Raw genomic sequence first — 26,881 nt, 5'->3', positions numbered from 1 at the left:
AGGAGTCAAAGTAGCCCATTCCTTAAGTGCTTGATTATAGTCTTTCTAAAAAAAAAACTATAAAAATTGTCATAAATCCTAAATTCTAAGTCAATAATATTGAATGTTACCACAAGCCATGTGCATATGATGCATGACCAGCTCAATGTGATCTGAATGTTTAAACTTCTGTTTACATATGTCGATAACCTACAAACGGTGTTTATCTGTATACATGGAATGTCTAGGAAAAGTATTCACCCCCCTCTTTTTTTTTTTTTTTTAATGCTTTTCTAGCTAACTAAGCTCATGGGCTAAAAGTGGACAACCTGCTATGTCCAGGTATGAAAGTGTTTTACTTACCCCCCGCATCGCTTCCCCGGTGTCGGCTCTGTAAGACACAACTCAATGCATTGAGCAGCGCTGCTGAGTAGCCCTCCCATTATAAAATCAACCTACTTAGTTAGCAGCGCCGCTCAATGCATTGAGTTGCGGCTTCCAGCGCTGATAATGGGGGAGGTAATATATGGGGCTTTCACACCAGGAAGAGTGGGTCGCGCCTGACATTCTTGGACATGACTCACATGGCGCAGATCATGGACACGTTGTTTGCGTGCTGTGCGGCGTGTAGGAGACATCTGCATGTTGTATCCTGACTCACAAGAAAGTAGAACACGTCTCAATTTTTTTTGTATGTTTCCGTATTCCGCTAGCCCTTGTGAATACACCCAATAGAAATGCAAAGTATTTTCCTGCAAGTTTTGCGTCTCGCAACGCACAAAACTCGCTTGATTTTCTCGCTCATATGAACGCACCCTAACACTACTACGGCTAAAAGTAGGGGACGGATTTCCTTTTTTAAGGCTTTTTTTTTTTTTTGCTGGACTTCTTTTCAGTCTCCTTTCATTTGGGAGTGAATGTAGACTGAGTCTGGTTGTGTATATAAGTACCAATGTGGATACATGTGCATTCAGTCCTCGTTTAATAATTAGCATATTTCAATCATCCTTGCTCTGAAGCTTAATGATCAGCGTGCGCCGATAAAATGTGAAAGTCAGAAGGGGCGGTGGATACTTTTTGTAGGCAGTACATAGTTTGTGTGTGTGTATGTTATGTCTGTAACGAAACTCGATTTGTGTTCTAACTTATTGCGCTCTGTAGGGGGCGCTGCGTTCTGTGACTGTACATTTCTAAGTGTTTTTAATATTTTATAAATTGTAATTTTCAATGTATTTATAAAGCCGTGTGTTAATTACTGTGCAATAAAATGTATTTATGGTACAACGACGGGAACTGGTGATTTCACTGGAATGATGACCGTTGCATTCTTTTCTTTCCTCTCCTATAAGGAGAATATATTGTTCCCAGTTAGAAGTCGGCCATCTTTCTATCAGATAGAGTGGTGGGAAGTCGATATCCGAGGACCCCTTTGTATGACTCGCATTACTGCACCCGCTATGGTCACAGTGGACAGACACGGCATGTTCTAACATCCACAGACATGAAAGGGTGCTTATTTCCTGGGGACACGGTTAGTCCTCCATACCCCAAACAAGGTACTGGATGGACTTTGTAGAGGGAAGCCCTCTAGACACATGCTGTAGCCACGGGAAGAACGCTCATGGCTTGATCTGCTCAGACAGATCTAAAAGTCTGCAGACTGTTCTGGCACCACTTCATCTCCAGGGGAAACTAAGGATTAGTTAGGTTAAAAACACATTTTCTTCTTTGTTTTCGCCAGCAGTGCAGCTGTCCCACACATGAAAGTGACCAGATTGTCGGAGAGATCCAATGCTGATGTCCGGGTTGTTCTTGCCTTTCAGAACAACTCCAATGTATCTTGTTAGTATGTCAGTAATGACAGTCGGTGATGGTCTCTCTCGCCCCGCGCTGGATCGCCTCCTGTCACTAGTTTTTAACATTAGCCAAAAGAGAAAATCAAAGATTCTGCCTCCCTCTTGGATCTGTAGACGTTTAAGGCTGAAGTCACATGGACGTATTTGTGCAGCTTGTTCAGCATGAAAAATGTGCGTGCAATACCCAGTGAACAGAACGCATTGATTTCAGTAGGTTCGTTCACATAAGCCTATTTCGCGCATGCATTTTGTTTGTGAAAAAAAATACCCAGCATGCTTTATTTTGCTGCACATTTGCGCAGGAAAAGAGCACATGGTGAACTAATTTCACTAATTGGCCATTTCAATGAATGAGGGGGCATCTTTGTGTTTTTGTGTATACAAAAAGTACAGTAAAACACTAATGCAACGCAAATATGGCATCGCCCTTAGAGAGTGTCATCTTTTTGCAGTCCTCTCTAAGAGCACCATAAGGTCGTGATAGGCACGCTGATTACAGCGGTATCTCTGCTGATTGTATCAGTGCAGTAGTTTGGGAGAAACTTGCATTTTTAGTAGTAACCACACAGAGTCCTAGTCCTCAGTATTTGGCCAAGACCCACCCCTTCCTCAGCCACTGATTGACACCTATCTGCCTAGTTCTGAGAGATAATTGTTAATCAGTGACTAGAGAGTGGATGTGGCTAGCTGCAGCTCATGAGTATCAAGAAGCAATCCTCTCTGCATGGTTAATATGTTACAAATAAAATGCAAGTTTCTCCCAAACTACTGCACCGATCCACAAAGCCGACATATCGCTGTAATGAGTGTATCTATTACATGAGTGCTCCTGCCTGATATCTTATGTAATTAAATATTCCTGAAACTGCCCCAGTCGATGGTGGATCTCTACGACTGAGTGCTGTCACCTCTCAGGAAGTCTTTGTTGACTCACAAGACTCCCCTTACCACGGTTGTTTTTCATTTATCCTCACTTTATAAAGTTAGCGCATATCTGGCACAGCTTTTGATTTATTTTTATTTTTTTCTCACAACTTCTGGTGCTGGGGATCATCTTTTTTCTGATTAGCCCTACATTTTGGTGCTGATGGTGATAGATTCCCTTTAATATTCTAAACACAAACCGTTACTTGAGATTCTTGGAACAGGAGACTATAAATAAGCAGCATCATTTTAAAGGGCCACTCTGGTGAAGACACATTTTTTCCATTCCTGCATCCATCGTTTGATTGCATCTCACAAGCTGGAGGTCGTCTCTGTGTATTGTTGCTAAGACTATGTAGTGCAGCCCCCTGTCTGTCTGATACTTCTCAGCCATCATCTTCATTGTGAGATTTTTTTTGTTTCACTTTTACAACAATCCCATTAGCTAGAGGCTATACCATTTCTGCCTGCAGGGGGTGACAGTTTAATTATCATTAGCTTCTATAGTCACCTAAATAAGCTGCAGACCATAAGCATACGTTTTGGAGGATGAGTTTTGATTTTCTCTAGTAATAGCTGTGATAAAAATTTCTGTGGTTGGGTCCATGTAACAGCATAACAGGGTGAGAAATTGACTAGTTTCAGTCAGCATCACCCATTGAAATCAATGGGAGCCATGCCTGCAGTTACAAGCGCCAGCCACCACACGGAGGTCAGCGCAGAGACTTCAGCTCCAACCTCTGTATTTGTGGTGCTCACAGCAGACACCCACTCAGCTAATCGGTCAGGGTCCTGAGCCGATCAACTATTGATGACCTATCTTGAGGATAGATCACAGTAGTATTCTCACTAGAAAACCCCTTTAAGCTTACAGTTAACTAAGACCCTAAAGTCCTTTTCCATATCGGTGTTTCCCATTTACTATGTATTGGTGACATGTATTTTCTCTGCCCATGTGCAGAACCTTACATTTATCAGTGTTACACCTCATTTGCCACTTTTCTACCCTCAACTTATCAAGATCCTCTTGCAACCTCCTTGCATCCCCTCTTTTGTGTTAATATCTTTACATAGTTTTGTCATCTGCAAATATTGATATTTTACTGTGTAATCCTTCTACCAGGTCATTAATATATTAAAAAGAATAAGACCCAAAACCGACCCTTGTGATTCCCTACTAGTAACTGTGACCCTTCCAATACTATGTCTATATCTCAGTGCGCTTTGGAGGAGGAGGGGGAAGAGACTGCTGGCCACACTGCAGAGGGTACCCATGCTGCTGGCCGCTCATCTATTCAGCGTGTATGGCCTGAAGAGGAGGAGGATCCTGAAAGTCATCCTCCTAGTGAGGACAGCGATGTGCTGGATACTGGGACCCTGGCACACATAGCTGACTTCATGTTAGCCTGCCCTTCCCGTGACCCTCGCGTTAGGTGCATTCTGGCCAACATGGATTACTGGGTGTACACCCTTCTCGATCCATGGTATAAAGAGGACCTTTCCACTCTCATTCCTGAAGAGGAAAGGGGTAGGAGAGTGATGCAATACCACAGGGCCCTGGTGGAAAAAGTGATGCTAAAGTTCCCATCTCACAGCGCTACTGGCAGAAGACGCAGTTCAGAGGGCCAACTAGCAGGGAAGGCGCGGGGATCAAGCAGCATGTCCAGTGCAGGCAGGGGAACACTCTCCAAGGCCTTTGCCAGTTTTATGGCTCCCCAGCAAGACTGTGTCACCACTCCCCATTCAAAACTGAGTTGGAGGGAGCACTGTAAAAAGATGGTGAGGGAGTACATAGCTGATCATACCACCATCCTCCATGAGGCCTTTGCTCAATACAGCTATTGGGTGTCAAAGCTGGACACATGGCACGAACTTCCGCTGTACGCCCTGGAGGTGCTGGCCTGCCTTGCTGCTAGCGTTTTCTCAGAGAGGGTGTTTAGTGCAGCTGGGGGATCATCACAGATAAGCGTACCCACCTGTCAACTGCCAGCGCCGACATGCTTACACTCAAAGATGAACAAAGGCTGGATTTCCCCAGACTTCTCTTCTCCACCGGTGGAAAGCTGCGGATCCTAAAGATTAGCTGCAACAAAAGAAATATGCATCCTCTTATCACCCCAAAAAAGGGGAGAAGTAGCTTGGTCTATCCCTCTCAGATATTACTCCTCCTCAAACAGCATGTCATCACGCTGAACCGCCAATTTTTCTGCGGGCCAAAAGGCTGTTAAAACCAATGTTTCGGAAGGGCTGCCTCCAGGCTCTGTTACAAATTAAGCAACAACAAGCTGTATCTTTATGAAATGTTTATGGGTTTCACCTGCCCTCGGGGTTAAGCAATTTTTCAGGGGTACACTTGTACTCTTGGTACACCAATTTTCCAGGCCCTCGCCTATACTCTTAGGCAACTAGTTTTTCCGGCCTTCACCTATACTCTTGGCAAACAAATTTTTTCAGGTGTTCGCCTATACTCTAGGTACACCAATGTTTGAGGCGTTCGCCTATACTCTTGTGACAGAAATGTTTCAGGGGTCCGCCTATACACTTGCTATTGAAAGGTTTGAGGGGTCCGCCTATACACTTGCTACAGAAATGTTTCAGGTGTCCGCCTATACACTTGCTACAGAAAGGTTTGAGGGGTTTGCCTATACTCTTGCTACAGAAATGTTTCAGGGGCCCGCCTATACACTGGCTATAGAAATGTTTAAGGGATCCGCCTATACACTTGCTACTGAAAGGTTTGAGGGGTTCGCATATACTCTTGCTACAGAAAAGTTTCAGGGTTCCACCTGTACTCTTGCTACAGAAATGTTTCAGGGGTCCACCTATACACTTGCTACTGAAAGGTTTGAGCGGTCCTCCTATATTCTTGCTACACAAATGTTTGAGGGGTTAGCCTATACTCTTGCTACTGAAAGGTTTTAGGGGTCTGCTTATACTCTTGCTACAGAAATGTTTCAGGGGTCCGCCTATACACTGGCTATAGAAATGTTTAAGGGGTCCGCCTATACACTTGCTACAGAAAGGTTTGAGGGGTTTGCCTATACTCTTGCTACAGAAATGTTTCAGGGGTCCGCCTATACTGTGGGTGCACAAAGATTTCCCGTAGCGGTGTTCTGCTATCTGGCACAAGTACACTGAATGACTTGGGCAGAAGTGTGGGCCGAGGTGAAATTCTGCCATGTTTGGGTACTCTCATTTCTTCACGTGTAATACTGTCTTTGGGTTTCATGGCCTCGCCTATGCTGTGGGTGTACAAAAGTTTCCCAACACAGTGTTCAGCTATCTGGCACAAATACACTGAATGACTTGGGTAGGGTGCAGACTGCTTTCCCATTGCGGTGTTTATCTGTCTGGCACAAATACACTTAATGAATTGTGTGGGGACACATGGATTTCCCATAGCTATGTATCTCACGGCACCTAGGGTCACACAGGGTGATGGCTGGGACCGAGCCTGACCCTGGGCCTGCTCACGTGCTTCCTACACAGAGTATTGCAGTTCCTACCTCAGTCACGGTTTCTCGGGCTTATTATGCCACCTCCTTCTCCTGCTTGGGGATCAGCACTGGTCGACATGTATTTGCTCTCGTTACCACAGTTATCTGAGACACTGGTGTGGACCAATCAAAAGAAGCGTAACTGAATTAATGAGACGTTCACAGCTGTACTAGCATCAGAGTCGCTTTATACCCACAATTGCTGAGGGTATGGGCAGAGGCCGAGGTCCTGGGGGGGCAACTGTGCCGGGTTTGGTCTGTGGAACTTCTTGGTGGTTCATCCAGTCTTGCGAGCAATGACAGCAACCGTAACTCATTTAATGAGATGTTTGAGGGGTCCGCCTATACACTTGCTACAGAAATGTTTCAGGTGTCCGCCTATACACTTTCTACAGAGGGGTTTGCCTATACGCTTGCTACAGAAATGTTTGAGAGGTTCGCCTATACTGTGGGTGCACAAAGATTTCCCAGTGCGGTGTTTTAGCTATCTGACGCATACAAAGAATGAATTGGGCAGACGTGTGGGCAGAGGCCAAGGTCCTTGGCGGGATGAAACTCTGCCATGTGTGGGCACTCTGATTTCTTCATGTGTAATACTGTCTTTGGGTTTCATGGGCTCGCCTATGCTGTGGGTGCACAAAGATTTGCTATTGCGGTGTTTTAGCTATTTGGCACAAATACACTGAATGACTTGGGTAGGGTGCAAAGTGCGGATGGCGTTCCCATTGCACGTTCAGCTATCTGACACATACACTGAATGAATTGTGTGGGGATACATGGATTTCCCATAGCTATGTAACTCACGGCACAATGGGTCAACCAGGTGGAGGCTGGGACTGAGCCTGACCCTGGGCCCGCTCACATGCTTCCCACAGAGTATTGTGGGTCCTACCACGGTAACTGTTTCTCCGGCTTATTATGCCACCTCCTCCTCCTGCTTGGAGTCTGGGGATCAGCGTTGGTCGGCATGTATTATCTCTCATGCTGCCAATTACCACAGTTATCCGAGATACTGGATTGGAGCGTTCACAGGAAGCGAAACGGATTTCATGAGACTTACACAGGGTCACTGTATTCCTGTGGTGGCTACTTTTGCAACACCTCCTGCTTCAAACCAATCTTTGGTGTTAGTATGCGCTGCATTGTGGAGATGTGTAGAAGTGCTGGCACCTGAGTCCCCTTTATGCCCATGTTTGCAGCTCCTGACAATTTTGTGACAGAGGTGGCACGAGATTGGAATTATGATCTTATGTTAATTTATCATTAATTCTCATCAGCAGTGTGGGCTATCACCCACACTTTCAAAGAGGGTCGCTGCCTGGCCCTGCCAACCCTCTGCAGTGTGTGTCTCTGGTTCCTCCTCATCACAGATGCACTTATAAATGGACATGAGGGTGGTGTGGCTATCAAGCGAGTGTGTGGCATGAGGGCAGCTGAACGCTGCGCAGGGAAAATTTCGTGTGCGCTGTGGACGCAGGGTCGGGCAGGAGATTGGACAGCAATGCCAGCATGTAACCCAGGAGAAGAGGCAGCGGTGTCACCCACAGGCAGTGATTGGCCTTGGTTGCACCTAGTGTGGTGCTTAGCTAAGATGTGCCAGTATGTGTGCCTTGCTGCTTATGGTCTGTCCCAAGTAAATGGTTAGGGAAGTGACCGCCAGGCTCTTGCCCCCAATTTGGCTTAATAGTGTGACCTGGGAGCCTCAGACGCACCCATGCATGCTGCTCCTGCCATTCCCTATCCGTTTCTGTGGCGTTTCCATGACTTTCTGATGTTTTCAGGTGTCTCACACAACTTCTCCCATGCAAAGCATCGGTCAGCTTGAAAAAATGCTCGAGACCCCCATTCACTTCCTTGGGGTTCGTTACTCGAAATAAGCTCTCTAGCATTGCGAAAAGTTTGACTCGAGTAACGAGCACCCAAGCATTTTGGTACTCGCTCATCTCTAGACGGGATGTGTGTCGGAACGATGCCCAACACTTGTACCTGCACATACTAGCTCCTGTGCAGTTGCAGCATGAATGATGGACGATGAGCTGATCGCTCAGTCTAAATAGCAGCTGTTCAGTACTGAGCGAACGCTATGTTATGTCAATGGAGAGGGGCGGGGAGCGTGAGGAAAGAACTCTCCTCCAGCCTCCCCACTGTGAGCCAGTGCTACTAGCTACGAGCTCCCTTGCAGGTGCACAGGAGCTGGTATGTGTGGGGTCAAGTGTCGGACATAGTTTGCCTGACATTTGTCCAGTCTAAATGGAGCTTTAGACTGGTGACATTTAGTAGATAGTTTACTTTATCACCTGCCTCTCATCTGACATTTCATTTTCCTATGTAAATACACTGGAGAAAAAACTATTTAATAGATTTGCTTCCTCCTCATCACCCTCTACAATTTTACCTACATTAATTATTGAAGGGCCAACACTTTCATTATTAAGCATTTTACTATTTCTATAGTTGTTCTATAGTTCTATTTAGTAGTGTAAATGCTTTCTTTTTGCTGTTTATTGCCCCCTATAGATCTTTATGAAGCCACATTGATTTTCTCTTATCACTGTTTTTTTTTTCTATAAGGTATGAACCACTCACACGACCGGATTCGAATTGATCGGTGGTAAGATGCTGTTCAATAAAATGCATTCGATTACGCAATTAGCGGGTCGGAATTGCATAATCCGCTTACGGAAAATAGAGCACATTATGTTCTAGATATCCGTGACAGAGCCCATTGTGCTCTGTGGTCGTGGATATAACCGCAACCCATACGTAATTGTATTGTGGATGGACTGCGGGTACCAGCCAGTGTATGCAGAGTCGTGGCCAGGCTCACAGCTGGAATCCTCTATGGGCCTAAGTAATTAGGAGGTTTTTAACCGTTTCCTATTTATTGTCTATAGTCTTATTGTTGAGGACATTATCCCAGTCAATGAGGTTAAGGGCATCACTAAGCTGATCAAACTTGGCTTTCCTAAGGTTTTGTATTTTCGTAGCTCCCCCATAAGATCATCTATAAAACTGAGGGCTAGATTTGCTTTAGTCTTATAGGAGGAGTTAAGGTGCCCATAAACATTAGATAAAACTTGACTGGGTTGGAAGATCATCTAGTTCGTATGGGGATCTGCTTACTCCCCTCTAACAGCAAATGTTGCATGAAAGACGTATTCGGAATGATGGATTTCATAGGGGTCCAGTAGCAACTTACTTGACTCTTCCCATAGAAATAAACATACATGCCTGGACAAGTGGAAGCGGCACACAATGAAAACAGTAAGACTTCTTGTCTGAATCCTGGTGGCTGTTTATAGTTGTTTGGCACATACTCCTACCTTCTGCATTACAAAAAAGGTAAGAGGCGGCCTCACAAAACTGCAATGAAAGTTCCTACTGGGAGCTGCGCAAGTAAAGTGAAGTTTCATCAATATATTTCATATTGAATATCCCGGATGAGAATGGTTTCATGACGAACACACGTAGTTTTCAGTGTATAGAAATTGAGATATCCAGCATCTTTTTAGAACTATTTTATTAAAAAAAAAATATATCTGGGTACAAGGTACAATCTTCTGCATGTCATTTGCCTAGTATCCATCCCATTAAACACACATTGTACTAATTGCTGAACCGTAGTAATAATTAAAAAAAAAAAAAAATCGGAGTGCCTTATTGCTATCTTCCCTTTGCACAACATTTAGAATCCGTAAAACTGGAGTGTTACTAGTTGGCAAAGAACGGCTTCCTCTGGAGTCTATAAAAGGGTGGCCGGTCCAAAGTGTAATCATGACTAATAGTTAATGTGTCGTGCCATATGGGGCTGCACACATTGAGAAATAAACATTCTGTTTTTCCCTTTTTAATATGGGTCATAGTACAAACGCACAAAGTGCAATTAGATGAGATGGGCTATACACTGTGCCCAATATAGAGAACAGGGACCTACCCCATGGACCGGATAATGGCCACAATCTATTAAAATGCAGCACTAAATATGGACATGACATACAGCTTATTCTTTCAGCATTTTGATCAATATTGTTTAGCATTGACGCCATTGTTTTGTCCTATTATCCAGATGCCTAAACTTTTTCCTAGCCTCCAATGACCTCTATGGGTAAATTTTAGCACCTTTGAAGATTTCAAAAAGCAGAATGCATATGGATCTTATCACCATTGATTACATTCGCCCCTTCCTACTTCATATATGTGAATATACAACAACATTGCAGTCACCACAATCTTGGGTCCAAGGAAGTTCTGACAAAAGTTTTGTTGGCCAAAGGTTTTGAGAGTTATTGCACATTCACATATGGAAAACAGGGGTCAACGCCTTGTGGGGATGTTCATAGTTGCTTTGGGTAAGTTCCTTCATTTTAGAGATAATGGCACTTTTTCCTGAAATCAGGTAGGCACAATCATGTTTTTGTACGCTTTCAAATAAACGATTACAATAAGAGTATCAGGCCCGGATGGGCCATAGGATGGTGACCGATTCTGGAAGCCCACGGAGCAAGACTAACAATTTTTTCTTGCTCATTCCACAAATCCTGGTAACACATAATACAGCCCTGTGGGGATCTAGGTGAAGCTGAAGGCGAATCTAAACATTATAAAAATAATCTAATCTGTGATCCCCAAAAGCCAGACCTACTTCCAAAGAAAGAATAATGCAGGGTTCGCATTACACTCGGATGTGTGTCACATTTTGCAGGTATCAGAAGTAAACACCACTACTAAGGTACCCTGGATATTGACTATAAAGTGTTACGGTTTCCACATATCTCCATTACAATGATTCAATCTACACGTTACACTTAAACCAATGTATAAGTAGAAACCCTCTTCAGTGGCATTTGAGAAATCAACTTTCCATAACTATTTGTAGTGGTATCAGGAAACTATACACAATTCCTTCCCTATAGTGAAAAATATCAAAATGCAGCAGAATACTAGTATAAAACCACAGTTTCAACTTGGCAACATTTATGCTTTAAAGCCTCCATGTGATACTATTACACAAATTATTTAATGACCTACGGTAGGCCCTGGGAGGGTAGCATAAACTGCAGTCTTGTTTTTAATTCTATACTCCCAAGTGTGGAAGGTATGAGCAATGTTTAGTGAAATTTACCACACTCCAATTCCATATATTAACCCTTTCCAATCCACTGTCTGACGTCTTAAGACAATATGATTTAAGGCTGTACAGCTCCGATGTTGGAAGACGTCCGTCGGGGTTCTCTTACGGTATACTGCCAGCCTCTCTGCTGTCGGAGCCTATCCAACCTGTCTCCTCATGCAGTACTGGCTTTAGCCAACAGATAGCACTGTTGTATGAGTAAACCCCCTAGGAAAACCAGGATACAAATCAGATTGGAAAGGGTTAAAGGGGTTGTTGCCTCTACATACCATGTAGTAATAAACTGCCCTTGAAAATATCTTAAAGGGTTTGTAAAGGATTCCGGAAAAAAAAACAACTCCACTTTTCTCAGTGCGCTGGTCTGATATTTCATCTTATTCCCATTAATCCTTTTTCCAACCCCTCTGGTGGATTTACACGTAATGCTCATAAAAAAGGCCCAAGGGCAACTCAATGTATGCAATCTGTCAGGATGTTGCACACTCTTTAGTGAATTTACATAAAACTAAAATCATGTATAAAAACAAAAAATAGTGAAACCCCCATAATTTTAGAATGGTCCTACACCTCTGGTTCTACAGTCTAAAAATCACTAAGAAGAACAATTCTGCTACTTAAGAAGTGCAAGTAACAAGGAGGAATGTATTCTCTTGCGAGACATATATTAAAGCTATCATATTTTTGCCATAGTATTTAAAATAAAAAATATAAATATATGTATCCAGACAGGGTCTAGGGGTTACAAATGTGCTAAAAAAGATGAAGATAATGCTTTTGTGTTATCAGAGACATCTGTATGGTTTAGGTTTTAAAAGAAGTAGAATAGAACAATTTTAATAGTCTCATAAAAATTGCAATCTACGGCTTTGAAGGAAAAGGGGCTGCACCAAATGGATCTAAATCTAATGGTTGTGACGGAGGCTGTTGGCTTTGTTGCTGTGTTACACTTTGCAACACTAGTTCAGTGAAAGGCACTGCACCAAAGTCATCAATTTTGGCATTCTCACTGCTAAGGTAAGCTCCGTGTAGTGAACTCTGCCTCGGCCTGCCAGCAGATGTTGGGTGGTGGTCTCCACGGTTATCTCCGAGCCCATGGTGTTGAGGTTGTCTCAGATCTTGAGGATGGAAAGGTTTGGCACCAAAAGGGTCCACCATGTTTTCATCTGTTTGTAAAATGCTGTTGCGATCCTTCACATCGTTAAGAGAGATGCTAATGTTCTCCTTCGAGTCAGATATAGTAAGAAATTCATTGCTACTCTGCGAGTCGCGTCTTCCCCCTTTTTTGTGCCGGCGGACTTTTTCAGGAGTGCGGTAACTGGGCTTGGCTGTCTTTTTTGAGCTTGATGGAGTGCCATGGTGACGCTTCCCATTGTTGTTGGCTGGTTCCTGTTTTGTGCGTCTCTGACGAGATGATATTTTCTGCAGATTGCGTTGTTGCTTTACTTTTTGTTGGTTCTGGTTTCCAGCTATTTCTTCAAATGGCACCAAACCAAAAATGTCCTCTCCGCTAGAATTTTTTACTTCTTGCATTGGAAAAGGGTGAAAGGGGGAGCAACCAAAGACATCCACATTACCTGGAAAAACAGGAGATGTGACCTGACAATCTTGCGTGTCTAATTTTCGATTGAACGGTGCTTGAGAAAATACATCAAATTCGTCCTTCCCTTTTTCATCCATCATCATTGTTGGAGCTTCCTTTAGGCATTGGTCTTCGGGAACTTTTTGTGTATTAAGACTAAAAAATGGTATAGCTCCAAATGCATCCAGCTGTGGATTAGATGACTTTTTCACATTATCTATTTTAAGTGCCTTAGTGGTGTTTTCCCTCTCAGTGGCACGTACTGATCTATTTAGCTTCACATTGGAATTCTTCGTTTTTGTGCGGTCATACTCTGAATCTGAACTGTGCTTTTCTTCCTCCTCTTCTTCATCCGAATCCATTAACAAAGGTCTTTGTCCAATGATCTCTGGCTCTGTGTCATTGTCTTCATGGAAGATCCCTTGGTCCCCGTGTAAGGTTTCTTCATCCTCCGGATCATCATCTTCACTGCTCTTAGGGGAAGGAGGGTCTGACTCAAAGTCACTCTCAGAGTCTGCACCCTCCCTCATTGCCCTTTGTGAAGCTCTCACTTGGACATTTTGTTGTTGCTTTTGCTCTTTCAGGGTCTCATTTTGTTTTTCATTTTTGGTTGATTGTTTTGGAACGTCTTCCACACTTACTAGAGGGTCGGATATTTCTCCAAGTGAACCTATAAATCAAATGTAAAATCATTTAGAAATCTGACCAGGAACACAAATAATGCACAAGTATATTACTACTTATTACATGCAGTCTACTTAGTAGACTGAACAAATGGGATGTACGTTGTCAACATCTCTTTAACCCCTTAGTGACCAAGCTTTTTTTTTTCGTCCCCCCCCCCCCCTTTTAAAAATCGTAACTCTTATTTATCCATTGATGTAGCTGTATGAGGCCTTGTTTTTTGCGGGAGGAGGTGTATTTTGCAATGGTACTATTTAATACAGGGAGAAAATAAATAATAAAACACCGATAAGGGTTTTCTATCGGCCACCAAAAGCAACAGAAGAAACTGAAATATTATTAAGGCAGATAGAAGAGCTGTTAATCCACAATGAAGTACTTATTATGGGGGACTTTAAAGGGGTTGTCCCGCGCCGAAACTGACAAAAAAACTAAACTTTAGTAAAGCAAAATTCGATCAGCTCAGAACTAATCGGCAACATTAATTGGGACAACAGCCTCAAAAATATCAGTATAGACAACATATGGGAAAAGTTTTAAAACATCCTAATCACCACATGTGAGCAGTTCATACCCTAAAAAAAAAAAAAAGCCTCAAGTAGAAGGAAACCATTGTGGCTCGACAAGACTGTAAGGGGGGCAATAAACAAAAAAAGAAAAGCTTTTAAACTACTAAAACAAGAAGGCAGCGAAGAAGCGCTAAAATCATACAGGGAAAAAAACTAAATATGTAAAGGAAAGATCAAGATTGCTAAGGAGGAGGCAGAAACACTGATCGCCAAAGAGAGCAAAAACAACTATTCTTCAACTATGTTAACAGCAAAAGGATTTGCACTGAGAACACTGGCCCTTTAACAAATAATGCAGGAGAGACCATAGAAGATGATGGATGGGGAAGGCAAATCTATTAAATAATTTCTTTTCAAGCGTATTCACGAACGAAAAGGAAATGTCACATAAGATGCAGGGGAATAAAATGAACCCCCCGCTACATATAGCATACCTAACACAGGAGGAAGTGCAGAGCCGGTGAAAGAGGATTAAAAATCGATAAATCCCCGGGTCCAGATGGAATACACCCAAGGGTTCTAAAGGAACTAAGTGATGGGATAGCTAGAGCGCTATTTCTTATATATATTAATACTATCAAGACCGGGGTTGTACCATTGGATTGGCGCATTGCCAATGTGGTTCCAATTTACAAAAAGGGGTCCAAAAGAGAGCCTGGTAACTACAGGCCGGTGAGTCTCAATTCAATAACAGGAAAAATATTTGAGGGGTTTCTGAGAGACGCCATCCTAGAATACCTCAAGGAGAACAGAATAACTCCTCACCAGCATGGGTTCATGAGGGGTCAATCATGTCAGACCAATCTGATCAGCTTCTACGATGAAAGAAGTTCTAGGCTGGATCTGGGAAAGTCTATTAATCTTGTATATTTGGATTTCTCTAAAGCATTTGACACCATGCCGCATAAAATGAGGCCGCTTGGATTGGGTGAAAACGTGTGTATCTGGGTAAAGAACTGGCTCAGAGATAGAAAGCAGAGGGTGGTAATAAATGGTTCGTACTCTGATTTGGCCACCGTCACCAGTGGGGGGCCACAGGGCTCAGTACTAGGCCCTATTCTGTTCAATATATTTATCAACGACATGATAGAGGGGCTGCACAGTAAAATATCAATTTTTGCAGATGATACAAAACTATACAATATAAACAATGCAACGGAGGACAATGTGCGGCTACAAAAGGACCTGGATAAGCTGGGGGCTTGGGTAGAAAATGGCAAATGAAGTTCAATGTAGATCCACATGGACAGGAGAAATGGATGTCACTAATATATACTAAATGGGGTACTGCTAGGAAAAAGGGAGTTGGAAAAAGACCTGGGGGTACTAGTGGATTGTAGATTTAACTGGAGCAACGAATGCAAGTCAGCTGCTGCAAAAGCTAATAAAGTCTTGGGGTGCATTAAAAGAGGTATAGGGATGAGAACATTCTTCCGAAAAAAATGGCACTCGTCAGGCCCCACATGGAATACTGCGTACAGTTCTGGACACCGGCTCTCAGGAAAGATGTTGCAGTGCTGGAGGGGGTTCAAAGAAGGGCAACCAAACTAATCAACGGAATGAGAGGACTGGAATACCCAGAGAGGCATCAAAATTAGGATTATTCACTCTGGAAAAAAGACCGCTAAGGAGCGATCAAATAACTATGTATAAATACATGAGGGGACGATACAAGGATCTCTCCCATGATCTGCTTATACCCAGGACTGCAACGGTAACAAGAGGGCATCTGCTACGTCTAGAAGAAAGCAGGTTTCAACGCCAACACCAAATGGGGTTCTTAACTGTAAGAGCAGTGAGACTGTGGAACACTCTGCCTGAGGATGTGGTGATGGCAAAATCTATTGAGGGGTTTAAGAGGGGACTAGATGTCTGTCTCGAGCAGAAGGATATTACAGGATATAGACATTAGGTGACCCGCGGTGTTGTAGTTCCGGGTCTTATAATCAGGTAGGAACCATCAAAGGTTGAACCAGGGATTATTCTGATTGGCATTATGGAGTCGGGAAGGAATTTCTGTCCCCAAATGGGTTTATTGGCTTCTGTGTCTTGGGGTTTTTGCCTTCCTCTGGATCAACTAGGGGATGGAAATAGGCTGAACTAGATGGACATTGTTTTTATTCAGCCTAACATACTATGTTATTTATGCTATGGGTAAACATACTCTTATGCCAGTTTTCCATGGATCTACGCACAATCGCGTACACCTTTGCACAATATTTTTGTCATATGAATGAGGCTTTTTTGCATGCGTATCGGCATACTTTTTCTACACACAGGCCATGATCATTTGCGCATCACACAGAAACGTACTGATTGAAACAGGTAATTAGTTCTAGATGTATTCTTTTTCCAGCACAATTACACAGTGTTTCTCGCATCTTTTTGCGTATTGCGCACACATTTGTGTACCCCCTCCTCAACTTCAATGGGCACCTTTGGTGCACAAATATGGTGAAAAATACAAATAAAATAATTTTGGTTATTTGTATAGCGCCAACTTATTCCGCAGCGCTTTCAGGTAATTTTAAGCTTGGCACTCATTTTACCGACCTCGGAAGGATGGAAGGCTGAGTCAACCTTGAACCATGCGGGGATTGAACTCGCAACCTTCAGGTTGTGAGTGAGAGCTTAGGACTGCATTCTGCTGCCTTAACACTCTCCACCACACGAGGCTCTAGAACTTGTTCTATTTTGTGCCATTAAAATCAATTGGTTCTATTTACAGCGTGAAGCCGGCTTTAAGAGAATTCTGCCCCACATTATTGCTTTCTCCTCTTGTCAGTAATGTTGGAAGGTATGAGAATGCTCTGATAGGGCCCACTCATGACATCTTTCTTCCTAGACCCACCAATCCTGGAAAAAACAGAAGTAATAGTTCTGCAGTTTTATGGGCACCAGTCCAAACAACTCAATGGCGGCTGATAACAGATAGGATTTGTCAATCAAACCCTACAGGAATACATCGGTTGTTATAACGCCCCATTTTCAGTGCAAAATAACAAGGGTGACATTTTTGCACGCATCCCAACTCTTTCTGTAGTTTGTTCCTCTGACTTTCTCGAATCGCAGGAACCATTTCCAGGTCAATGTTTAATGTGGGTAAACCTTCCCAGAATACTTCATTCTCATGGTTTAATAAAAGTCTAAAACCTGAGCATCGGCGTTCACAAATTTTAGTTACTTCGAGCAGCAGACGTTCTCCCTTGATGTCCTGCATGCCGCTTTCACTCGGCCATCATTAAAAAATGTGATGAAATAGAAGTGAAAACAATTGGGAGTCAACATCTGCTGACAACGAAGGGCTTAAATTTCTCCACTTATAATCACGTCTGTAGCCTTTCAAGGACAATTGCTCATCCCTCCAGCAACAGTCAGGGGAACATCTTTAATCATACAAGATCATCCCAATCTTCAAGGAAATGTTATGTTCTGATGTTCTTTTTCCCAACATCCGATTAAAGCTGATTAATGCCTGGCAACCAGTAATTACATGCCGTCTGCTGCATCGTCATCTGCGGGGTGGGTGCAACAAGCTTTAGGTCTTCTCTCAATTGGTAACATACTGATACCATCTTTTCTCAGCAATTGGCCACATGTCAGGCTCAAGGATTACCGAGACATTTCACCTAAATCTACACAATTTCTTTGAGGAATGGCAGAGAAGCATCTGCTCAACATTGCTGGAGATTTGTGGCGCCGATGCTGCCGTGTTCAAGACGTACAAAAGCTGGAAATTAAAAAATGTCTGCGAGGTTTATATTTTGTCATATAAATCTTTGATGTAGGTCAAGCATAAAATACACAAGATCATTAAAATGACTATTTGTTCAGGGGATTTTAAGAATTACACAGCGAGTTTCTAGAATAGGAGTTACAAAATAAATTGGTTTGCAGAAGTATTATTTCCTGTAAAGGCGCGGCCTGTCACATGATCAGCAAGCGGCTGTTGGATGAGGAGCGGGTCACTATATATTGACTAAATAAAAGGATAAATCCATAGCTTTCTAACGATTCCTAAGTGTTGGTTAGAAGGATAATGTGTTTCTATTAGTTTTATATTAGTGACCAGCTTATTTCATGAGGACCAAGCGGTTTTCATCATCATATTGCAAAAGCCATAACTCGTTGACATGGCCATATGAGGAGGGAGAAAGGACTAAAAAGACCGATGGATAGGCGCAACACTCTAGATTGGGTAGAAATAGGTGGTCATCGATAGAGTAGTGAAGAACTTCTCTTTTTATTGGACAATGTGCAGAGCTGGTGTATGAAAACCCGTTTCAGGGGTCATGCTCCTTCGTCAGTTCGGCTGGTTAAAACATACAAATGATTGGAGACCTGGGGGCAACAAAGTTCTAAGAGTTTGTGGCAATCCTAAAAATCCGGTACGGAGCAGAGAAGTTCTTCACTACTCTATCCATGACCTCCTATTATAGAGTGTTGCACCTATTCATCAGTCTTTTTAGTCCGTTCCCCCTGTACATTTATGCCCATCAAGTGGAGCGTCAGACAGCACCTCTACCAAACACTTATCGAATCTCCACAATCCCAGATCTGGTATATCATCATCAACCGGGTTTTTGCTCCACCCTCACTTTTTTCCTCCACTGTTACAATTCACATAGCCATATGAGGGCTTGTTAGTTTATTGGGACGAGTTGTATATTATAAAATAGTTCCATTTTGGGTATATATAATGTGTTGTAGAACTTTTATAGCTATTTTTTTTTTTTGGGGGGGGGGGGGGGGGGGGACATCAAGACATTTCCGCCAATGTTTACTATTTGATAAAAATTGCATGATGACTTTCTTATCCCGTGATTTGAATGTGACATGGGAACATTTTAAACCATTGATTTCACAGGTATGCTAAGACCTGAATGGATATGAAACTACCCAATTAATGCCCATTCTATCACCTATTAACCAGTATAGTGATTAACCCCTTCCCTCCCCAGGATGTACCGGTACGTCATGGGAGGCGAGTACTTCACGCAAAATGACGTACCGGTACGTCATCGGGATAGCGCGAGATCATGACTGACCTTGCGCTATACCGCAGCGGAGGGGGGGGGGGGGGGCATCGGAGATGCGCCCCCCGCTGTTAACCCCTTCCCTGCCGCGATCTAAGTAGATCGCGGCAGGGAAAGAGTTCACAGAGGGAGCGCGCTCCCTCTGTGTCTCCGGCCGGCTCTCGCGATGTTATCGCGAGAGCCTGGCCTGTCACCATGGCAACAGGACGCCAGACACTGGCGTCCTGTATTGCCTATGATCGCTGTATAAGTAGCTCTGCCATGCCTTATGACAGCGATCATAGGCATAGTGCTGCAAGTCCCTCAGAGGGACTCAAATAGTGTAAAAAAAAAAGAAAAGAAAAATGTTAAAAAAAAGAAAAGAAAAATGTTAAAAAAAAGAAAAATGTAAAACAAAATGTAAAAAAACCCCTTTTTTTATGCTTTTTCTAATATTAGCATAAAAAAAGGTAAAAAAAAACCAAAACCACATATTGGGTATTGACGCGTCCGTAACGACGTGTACAAAAAGTTGAACACACTTTATTTTGTACGACAAAAAGCGTAAAAAAAAAACCCGCTAAAAAACAGAGGCAAAATGCTAATTTTTGGCATTTTGCCTCACAAAAAAATGCAATAAAAGTGATCAAAAAAGCCGTACATTCCCCAAAACGGTACCAATAAAAACTACAGCTCGTCTCGCAAAAAAAAAAGCCCTTATAGAGCTCCGTACATAGAAAAATAAAAAAGTTACAGGACTTTGAATGCAGCTATAGAGAAAAAAAAAAGATTTCCAAAAAAAAAAAGGCTTTTCATTGCAAAAAAGTGTAAAAACCTAAAAAAAAATATAAGAATTTTGGTATCTTTGTAACCGTACTGACCCGCAGAAAAAAGTTTAGGGTGTCATTTATGCTGCATGATTAACGCTGTAAAAAAAAAATGTCAGAATTGATGCGTTTTCTCTCCCTGTTATCATAAAAAAAATAAAAGTTTTACGATATTGTCTTTGTACCCAAAAGTGGCACCGATAAAAACTACAGCTCGCCACGCAAAAAACAAGCCCTTATACGGCCGCGTCGACGGAAAAATAAAAAAAGTTATGGCTTTTGAAAAATGGAGATGGAAAAATACCAAAAATCGCTTGGTCCTCACCGCCAAAATAGGCCGTGTCATTAAGGGGTTAATAGGTGTAACAATGGTGACCGGATTCCTTTACGTTTTACAGTTATGCAAAAACTCCGAACATATTTCATTATAGATGTCAGAAGTTTGAAGCAACAGCATTTTCTTGATGTTCCATCTTCTGTTTAAGCACGGGATACGAGCACAGAGGCCAATACATCCTAATTGCTTAGGAATAAACTCTGAAAATTTGTTAAAAGCATTCAGCCATTGTAGTAAACAGATTCACTTGCCTGAAGCAGAAATAAATGGAACAGAACCAAATGCGTCTTCAGAATGTTTGCTTTGTGAAGCAGGAATTGTGACTGAGGATGGTCTACACTCCTCAAGCTTATCTGCAAAGGAAAATGAAAAATACAACAAAAAATAAAATAAAAATGGAGGAATGCATGTAAGTCTGGAAAATAAATCCTTGAAAATAAACAAAGCTGAGAAGATTTATATTATTTATATTACAAAACTACAACAGCTTTATAGAAAATGGGAAAATCATATTATGGAAATACTTAAATAATAGTTTTCGATGCATTTTTACGGCAAAGCCAGGAGTAGATCCTAAAGAGACAAAAAGTGTAAATGAAAGATGTCCACCTCTTTGGACCCATAAGAAGGAATTCTCACACTTTTTTTGAATTTTTATATCAGCAGTTTGAGCCCAAGCAAGAAGTGGATTCAAAGGCGATGGAAGATAAAAGGTAGAACTTTTCCTTCACCTTCCTGCTGGATCCACTTGTGGCTAAGGCTCAAAAAAAACTGCATGAACTGCTGCCACAAAAACAAAAAGTGCGTGTATATGTAACCATCTTAAGGCCATGTTTACACGGGGCGGATGTGCAGACTGTCCGCAGGGAAGAACCATAGCATTTACACTAGCAGTCATATCAATGAGATTCTCAAAATCTTCTTCACATGATGCAGGACAAATCCGCCCAAAATTTGTATGGAAATTGACCTGTACGGACTTTAAATACACAGCATGTCAGTCGGCTGCAGCAAAGTTGCGGCGCGGATTCTACCTCGTCAAATGATGGGGTGAGTGCCGCAAATTTGGACAGAGATTTTGCAGTGTGGACACTCCTCAGCAAATCCCGGCTTGTGTGGACATAGTCTTCGGGGTCCAGCTACAGCAAAGAAAAGGGTCATCAAAACCACACTGTGCGAACCAGGTACCCCTGTTGTTGGTCAAGTAATTCTCATATGCTTCATGTCCATCAGACACCAATGTAGATTATAAAGAATACATTGGTGTCGGATGCTGAAAGCAAACTAATATTTTAAGAAAGCCTGTATTGGCAGAAGGCGATCTTCCAACTGGTTTCTTGAAACACCTTTAGACCGACAGCTGGACTAACACTTTATATAGACAGTTAGTGGGTCCAGTAGGAATTGGCAGAATCTACCAACAATTAAAGCAACCTTCCGGGCCTGGACAAACAGATGGCCGAACCACCTCTCTGACTACCTGCTACACACTATGCATAGTATACATAATTAGTCTAAGATACTATATACTGTTCTGATTGGCCGGTGCTACCCCATGAGCAGTGCTGACCAGTCAGAGCACCATGTAGTGTCTTAGACTACCATTGCATTCTATGTACAGTGGGCATCAGGTAGTCAGAGAAGTTGATTGGCCATCTTTGTCAAAGACCGGAGGGTCACTTTAAAGGGATTGTCCAGGTTTACATTTTATCCCCAAAAATGGCATCGCATTTGCTCACGAACTGCATTTGGTATTTTTCTGTATAGATTATTCATCTTCAGTATGGAGACACAAACCGATAGAAAGGGGGAGGTATGGTAACATCATGGGCCCTAACTTTCATATATAATGACTCTTATGTAACTTATCACTGTACGCACGGAAAAAAACGGATCTAATCATAAATGCGGATGAACATCGTTTCGGCAATAAAAACATTATGCTCATTTTTGTAAATAATAATTTATTAAAATTTTTGTTCAGTCCATACAAAAGTGGAAATATCTTGCAGATTACAGTTAAAATATTATATATTGCCCCCCCCCCCCCCAAAAAAATATAAAAATTGCTAAATTATTTAATCTATGTCACTAAACCTCAATTTTCTTCTTCAGACCAGTGTCAGTAATTAGGCACCTGAAATGTAAAATACAAGGCCGCTTTACAAAGTACTCTGTTCGTTAGAATATATAATATTGCACTGTCATTTGTATGTCAGCAGTGTAACATAAGAATTAAAGCTAGGGCTGGTTTGTTCTATTGAGTGATGACATAATCTGATTTGCTTTCACTGTTCTTCCAATAACCCTTTGCAATCCAATTTTGGATTCAGGGTTTCCTAGGGGCTTTTCTCTTTCTGCCATTATACAACGGCACCATCTGCTGGCTAGAGCCAGTACTGCAGTATGAGGCATGCTAGAGAGGCCCCCCAACAACAGAGCGGTAGGTAATAAACTGTAAGAATACCATGACAGACGTATTCCGATATCGGAGCTATAAAGCCTTTAATCAAAATGTCTTTGGACGTCAGACAGTGCATTGAAAAGGGTTAAAGGGGTTGTCCCGCGCCGAAACGTTTTTTGTTTTTTTTCAATAGGCCCACCGTTCGGCGCGAGACAAACCCAATGCATGTGTTTAAAAAAAAAAAACGTTTAGTACTTACCCGAATCCCCGCGCTGCGGCGACTTCTTCCTTACCTTAGCAAGATGGCCGCCGGGATCTTCACCCACGATGCACCGCGGGTCTTCTCCCATAGTGCACCGTGGGCTCTGTGCGGTCCATTGCCGATTCCAGCCTCCTGATTGGCTGGAATCGGCACACGTGACGGGGCGGAGCTACGAGGACCAGCTCTCCGGCACGAGCGGCCCCATTCACCAGGGAGAAGACTGGACTGCACAAGCGCGTCTAATCGGGCGATTAGACGCTGAAATTAGATGGCATCATGGCAATGGGGACGCTAGCAACGGAACAGGTAAGTGAATAACTTCTGTATGGCTCATATTTAATGCACGATGTACATTACAAAGTGCATTAATATGGCCATACAGAAGTGCTGAACCCCACTTGCTTTCGCGGGACAACCCCTTTAAACCTTATTTTCACATTTTATGAAGAGCAGAGACTGTAAAGTAACCAACCTGTAAAACGGAGGACTACTTTGGTTCATGACTAAGTCAATGCTCCAGGCATACCTCACCCGGCTTACCAAGGTCCGAGCAACTGTGGTCAATCAGTCCTATTTAAACTTAGCAAATCTGCAGCCTAACAGCGCGACAGATTGCCTTTAAAAATTGTTTATATGCGGTAAATCCTTAAAGGGCCACTGCGGTAAATTTTTAAATTCATTCATTATGTAGCTAGTCCCCCAGTGTGTGTGTGTGTATGTATATATATATATATATCTCAATCAGCTAGTGTTACCTTGGTTGGTTATTTCCTTCTATTGGAAACGCCTGTTGTCTTTTTCCTTAGGTGGTCATGTGATCTCAATTCTGACCAGCTCAGATTTACTTAGGTTTATGCTATGTTATCCGGTGCTGACCGCTGCACCCACCACTGACATCCCCGTATTCTTTTCTGCCGGTTGGGACCTAACATTCATCAGGTGGTCTCAGACTGTATGTAATCCAGCTGAGCTGATGAAGGGGTCTCGCCCTGAAACGCATATTTTAATGCTGGTTGTCTAAATAAATCAATAAACAAGAAGTCAGACCTAATCATCCTAGTAATTTGATTGCTTCTGAAGTGCTGTGCCGAACCACCAGTTTCTTTTTGTCTCTCCTAACTGTATACTCATGGTCTATAGTTTATTTACATGAAATAAGAAGGTAATAGCAGTGTCTTCCCTTCAGACAGAGATGGTACACTCTATCTTGTTACGTGATGTTATGCTGATGCATCATAGGACTCATAGCACAGAATATTAAAAATGAAAGCAAAAATCTCAACATCAAGATGGTACCTGATAAGCATCAGACAGGAGGCTGCACTGCATGGAAGTGACTGCAGTATACAGAGGAGATGTGTAGAATGTGACAGATAATCAGGTGAGGGGGTCCGGGATAAAAAATGTGTTTTCACCCTTCATTAAAGAGTGTCCCTTTAATATAGAAACTGTTGTTCATGAAGAGTGAATCTACACTCTGAACAGTTTTCCATAATGTAAACTTACATTATGCAATGTGAACACATTTTTATTTCTTACTAACAGAATGGGATTTAGCAAGGAGAAATGCAAAGTCCTACATCTGGGCAAGAAAAATGAAGAAAGCACATACAGAATGGGAGGAATTGGGCTAAGCAGCAGCACATGTGAAAAAGACTTGGGTATACTAATAGATCATAGACTGAACATGAGTCAACAATGTGATGCAGCAGCCAAAAAGGCGAACACAATTCTGGGATGTATTAAGAGACGCATAGATCACGTGAGGTCATTATCCCCCTCTACTCTTCCTTAGTCAGACCTCATCTTGAATACTGTGTCCAGTTCTGGGCACCTAACTATAAAAAAGACAGACAAACTGGAGCAAGTTCAGAGAAGAGTTACCAAGATGGTGAGCGGTCTGCAAATCATGTCCTATGAGGAACAGTTAAAGGATCTGGGAATGTTTAGCTTGCAGAAAAGAAGGCTGAGAGGAGACTTAATAGCGGTCTACAAATATCTGAAGGGTTGTCCCAGTGCAGAGGGATCAGCCCTATTCTCATCTGTACAAGGACAGACTAGAAGCAATGGGATGAAACTGAAAGGGAGGAGACACAGATTAGATATTAGACAGTGAGGGGGATCAATGAGTGGAACAGGTTACCACAGGAGGTGGGGAGTTCTCCTTCAATGGAAGTGTTCAAACAAAGGCTGGACAGACATCTGTCTGGGATGATTTAGTGATCCTGCACTGAGCAGGGAGTCGGACCCGATGACCCTGGAGGTCCCTTCCAACTCTACCATTCCAGGATTCTATGATTCTAACAACACAATATTTCAAGTAATGAGCAACATCTGTCACAGGCAACTTAAGAAACCATCGTGGATCCACTGTTATGCAGAGCCCATCTATGGGCTGCAGTGAGGCGCTACACGGGCGCAAGGAAAAAAAAGGTGAACAGGAAACCCAAACCATTGGTCACTAAAAGGTGCCGATCCTGCTTGTGGTCCCCTCTATCCATGGGCATCTGTGATAGAAGAATACTACGGTTGTCCGGATCAAGCAGTGGATGGATGTGAGCCCCGTCTATGAAGGGACCCTACTGCAGATCATCTTCCTCTTTCCCCATCTTTGTCTCCTAATTGTTTGGTTGTAGGGCCAACATCCTCTACAAATAGGTCTGAATTAACCTCTTTTCTCCTACAAGAGTTGTTTGCAATCTCATGAACAGTTTTTGCCAGTCTTCTGTAAATCAGCATTTCGGTTAGAATTTTTCATTTTAATAAACACTGGCCCCCAAAAGAGTGGCATCCAGAATCCACCTGACTTCATACATACCAGCAGCCCCTGCTACTCCAGTGTCTGCACAGACTAAAATGTTGGTTTGCATTCCACTGGTCTTAAAGAAACTCCGTCAGCCACTTTTAGACATATAAGCCAAGCTTATGGGCTCAAAGTAGGTGACCGCCAAGTCCGGGGATGTAAGTGTTATACTTCCCTTCCCCACCGATCTCCCAGAGTGGCAGTGCTGAAGCTGGTTGCTGCACTGCATTGAGTGGCCCGCTAAGTAGTCCTCCTGTACCAGGTTTAGAATGAGAAAACGACTTACTGTACCAATCAAATCGCTGACACCGGGGGAACGATGGGGAAGGCAAGTATAACACTCACATCCCCGGACTCGGTGGGCCACCAACTTGAAGCCAATATGCTTAGCTTATGGGTCTAGAAGTTGCTGACAGAATGTCTTTAGTCTTCTTCATAGAACAAACTATAAAGTAATCAGATGTAATTAGTCTCTCACCAGGAAAGGCAACAGAACATACAGTACAAGTCGTACGATCTATAGGTCTGACAAAACGAACTCTTTAAAGCATCACTGAATATTAATTAGCTATAAGAAGCTTATAGGAGAAGATAAATACAAGATACATTGTAACATTTATTTTGCAACATTTCTCAACTTTCCTATGTAGATGGATTCTATAAAACAGATTTAACCCCTTACTGTCAGCCATATGGCTATATACCTCCTGACTATATATGCTCCATGCAGTTAAAACGTATATAATCATCCCCACCCTATGCAGTGAGGTGGGAGGCAGAGCTAGCCTATTCCTGCTGTGAGTGGCGCTATCTCACAATACAGTATCTGCAATCCAAGTTAACACTGATCGTGGCCGTTAACCATCTATATGCCGATGTCAAGTCTAACAGTGGCATTTAAATGTCCCAATCAAATGAGATTTAAGGGTCCCGAACAACCCCCACTGCAGTAAGATGACGGGTGCTGTCTGGGTGTCATGGCAGCCTGAGGACTTCTGAAAAAGGGCTGCCATG

The 26,881-nt window shown here is 42.7% G+C and overlaps 1 protein-coding gene across 1 annotated transcript in view; it reads right to left on the bottom strand.

Annotated features, from left to right (window-relative positions):
- Window positions 1-9,759: 9,759 nt before the first annotated feature.
- Window positions 9,760-26,881, bottom strand: part of BMP2K (BMP2 inducible kinase) — a 162,805-nt gene continuing 145,683 nt past the window's right edge. The window contains exons 15-16 of the mRNA XM_066574245.1: window positions 20,650-20,751; window positions 9,760-13,636 (exon numbers count right to left, since the gene is read on the bottom strand). Of these exons, the coding sequence (XP_066430342.1) occupies window positions 12,246-13,636; window positions 20,650-20,751 (1,493 nt within the window). The 3' untranslated portion in view covers window positions 9,760-12,245. The remainder of the gene's footprint in view (window positions 13,637-20,649; window positions 20,752-26,881) is intronic.

The sequence above is a fragment of the Eleutherodactylus coqui genome, chromosome 7 (assembly GCF_035609145.1).
Source record: "Eleutherodactylus coqui strain aEleCoq1 chromosome 7, aEleCoq1.hap1, whole genome shotgun sequence".
In the NCBI taxonomy this organism is placed as follows: domain Eukaryota; kingdom Metazoa; phylum Chordata; class Amphibia; order Anura; family Eleutherodactylidae; genus Eleutherodactylus; species Eleutherodactylus coqui.
This window is presented reverse-complemented; position numbering and strand designations above follow the sequence as displayed.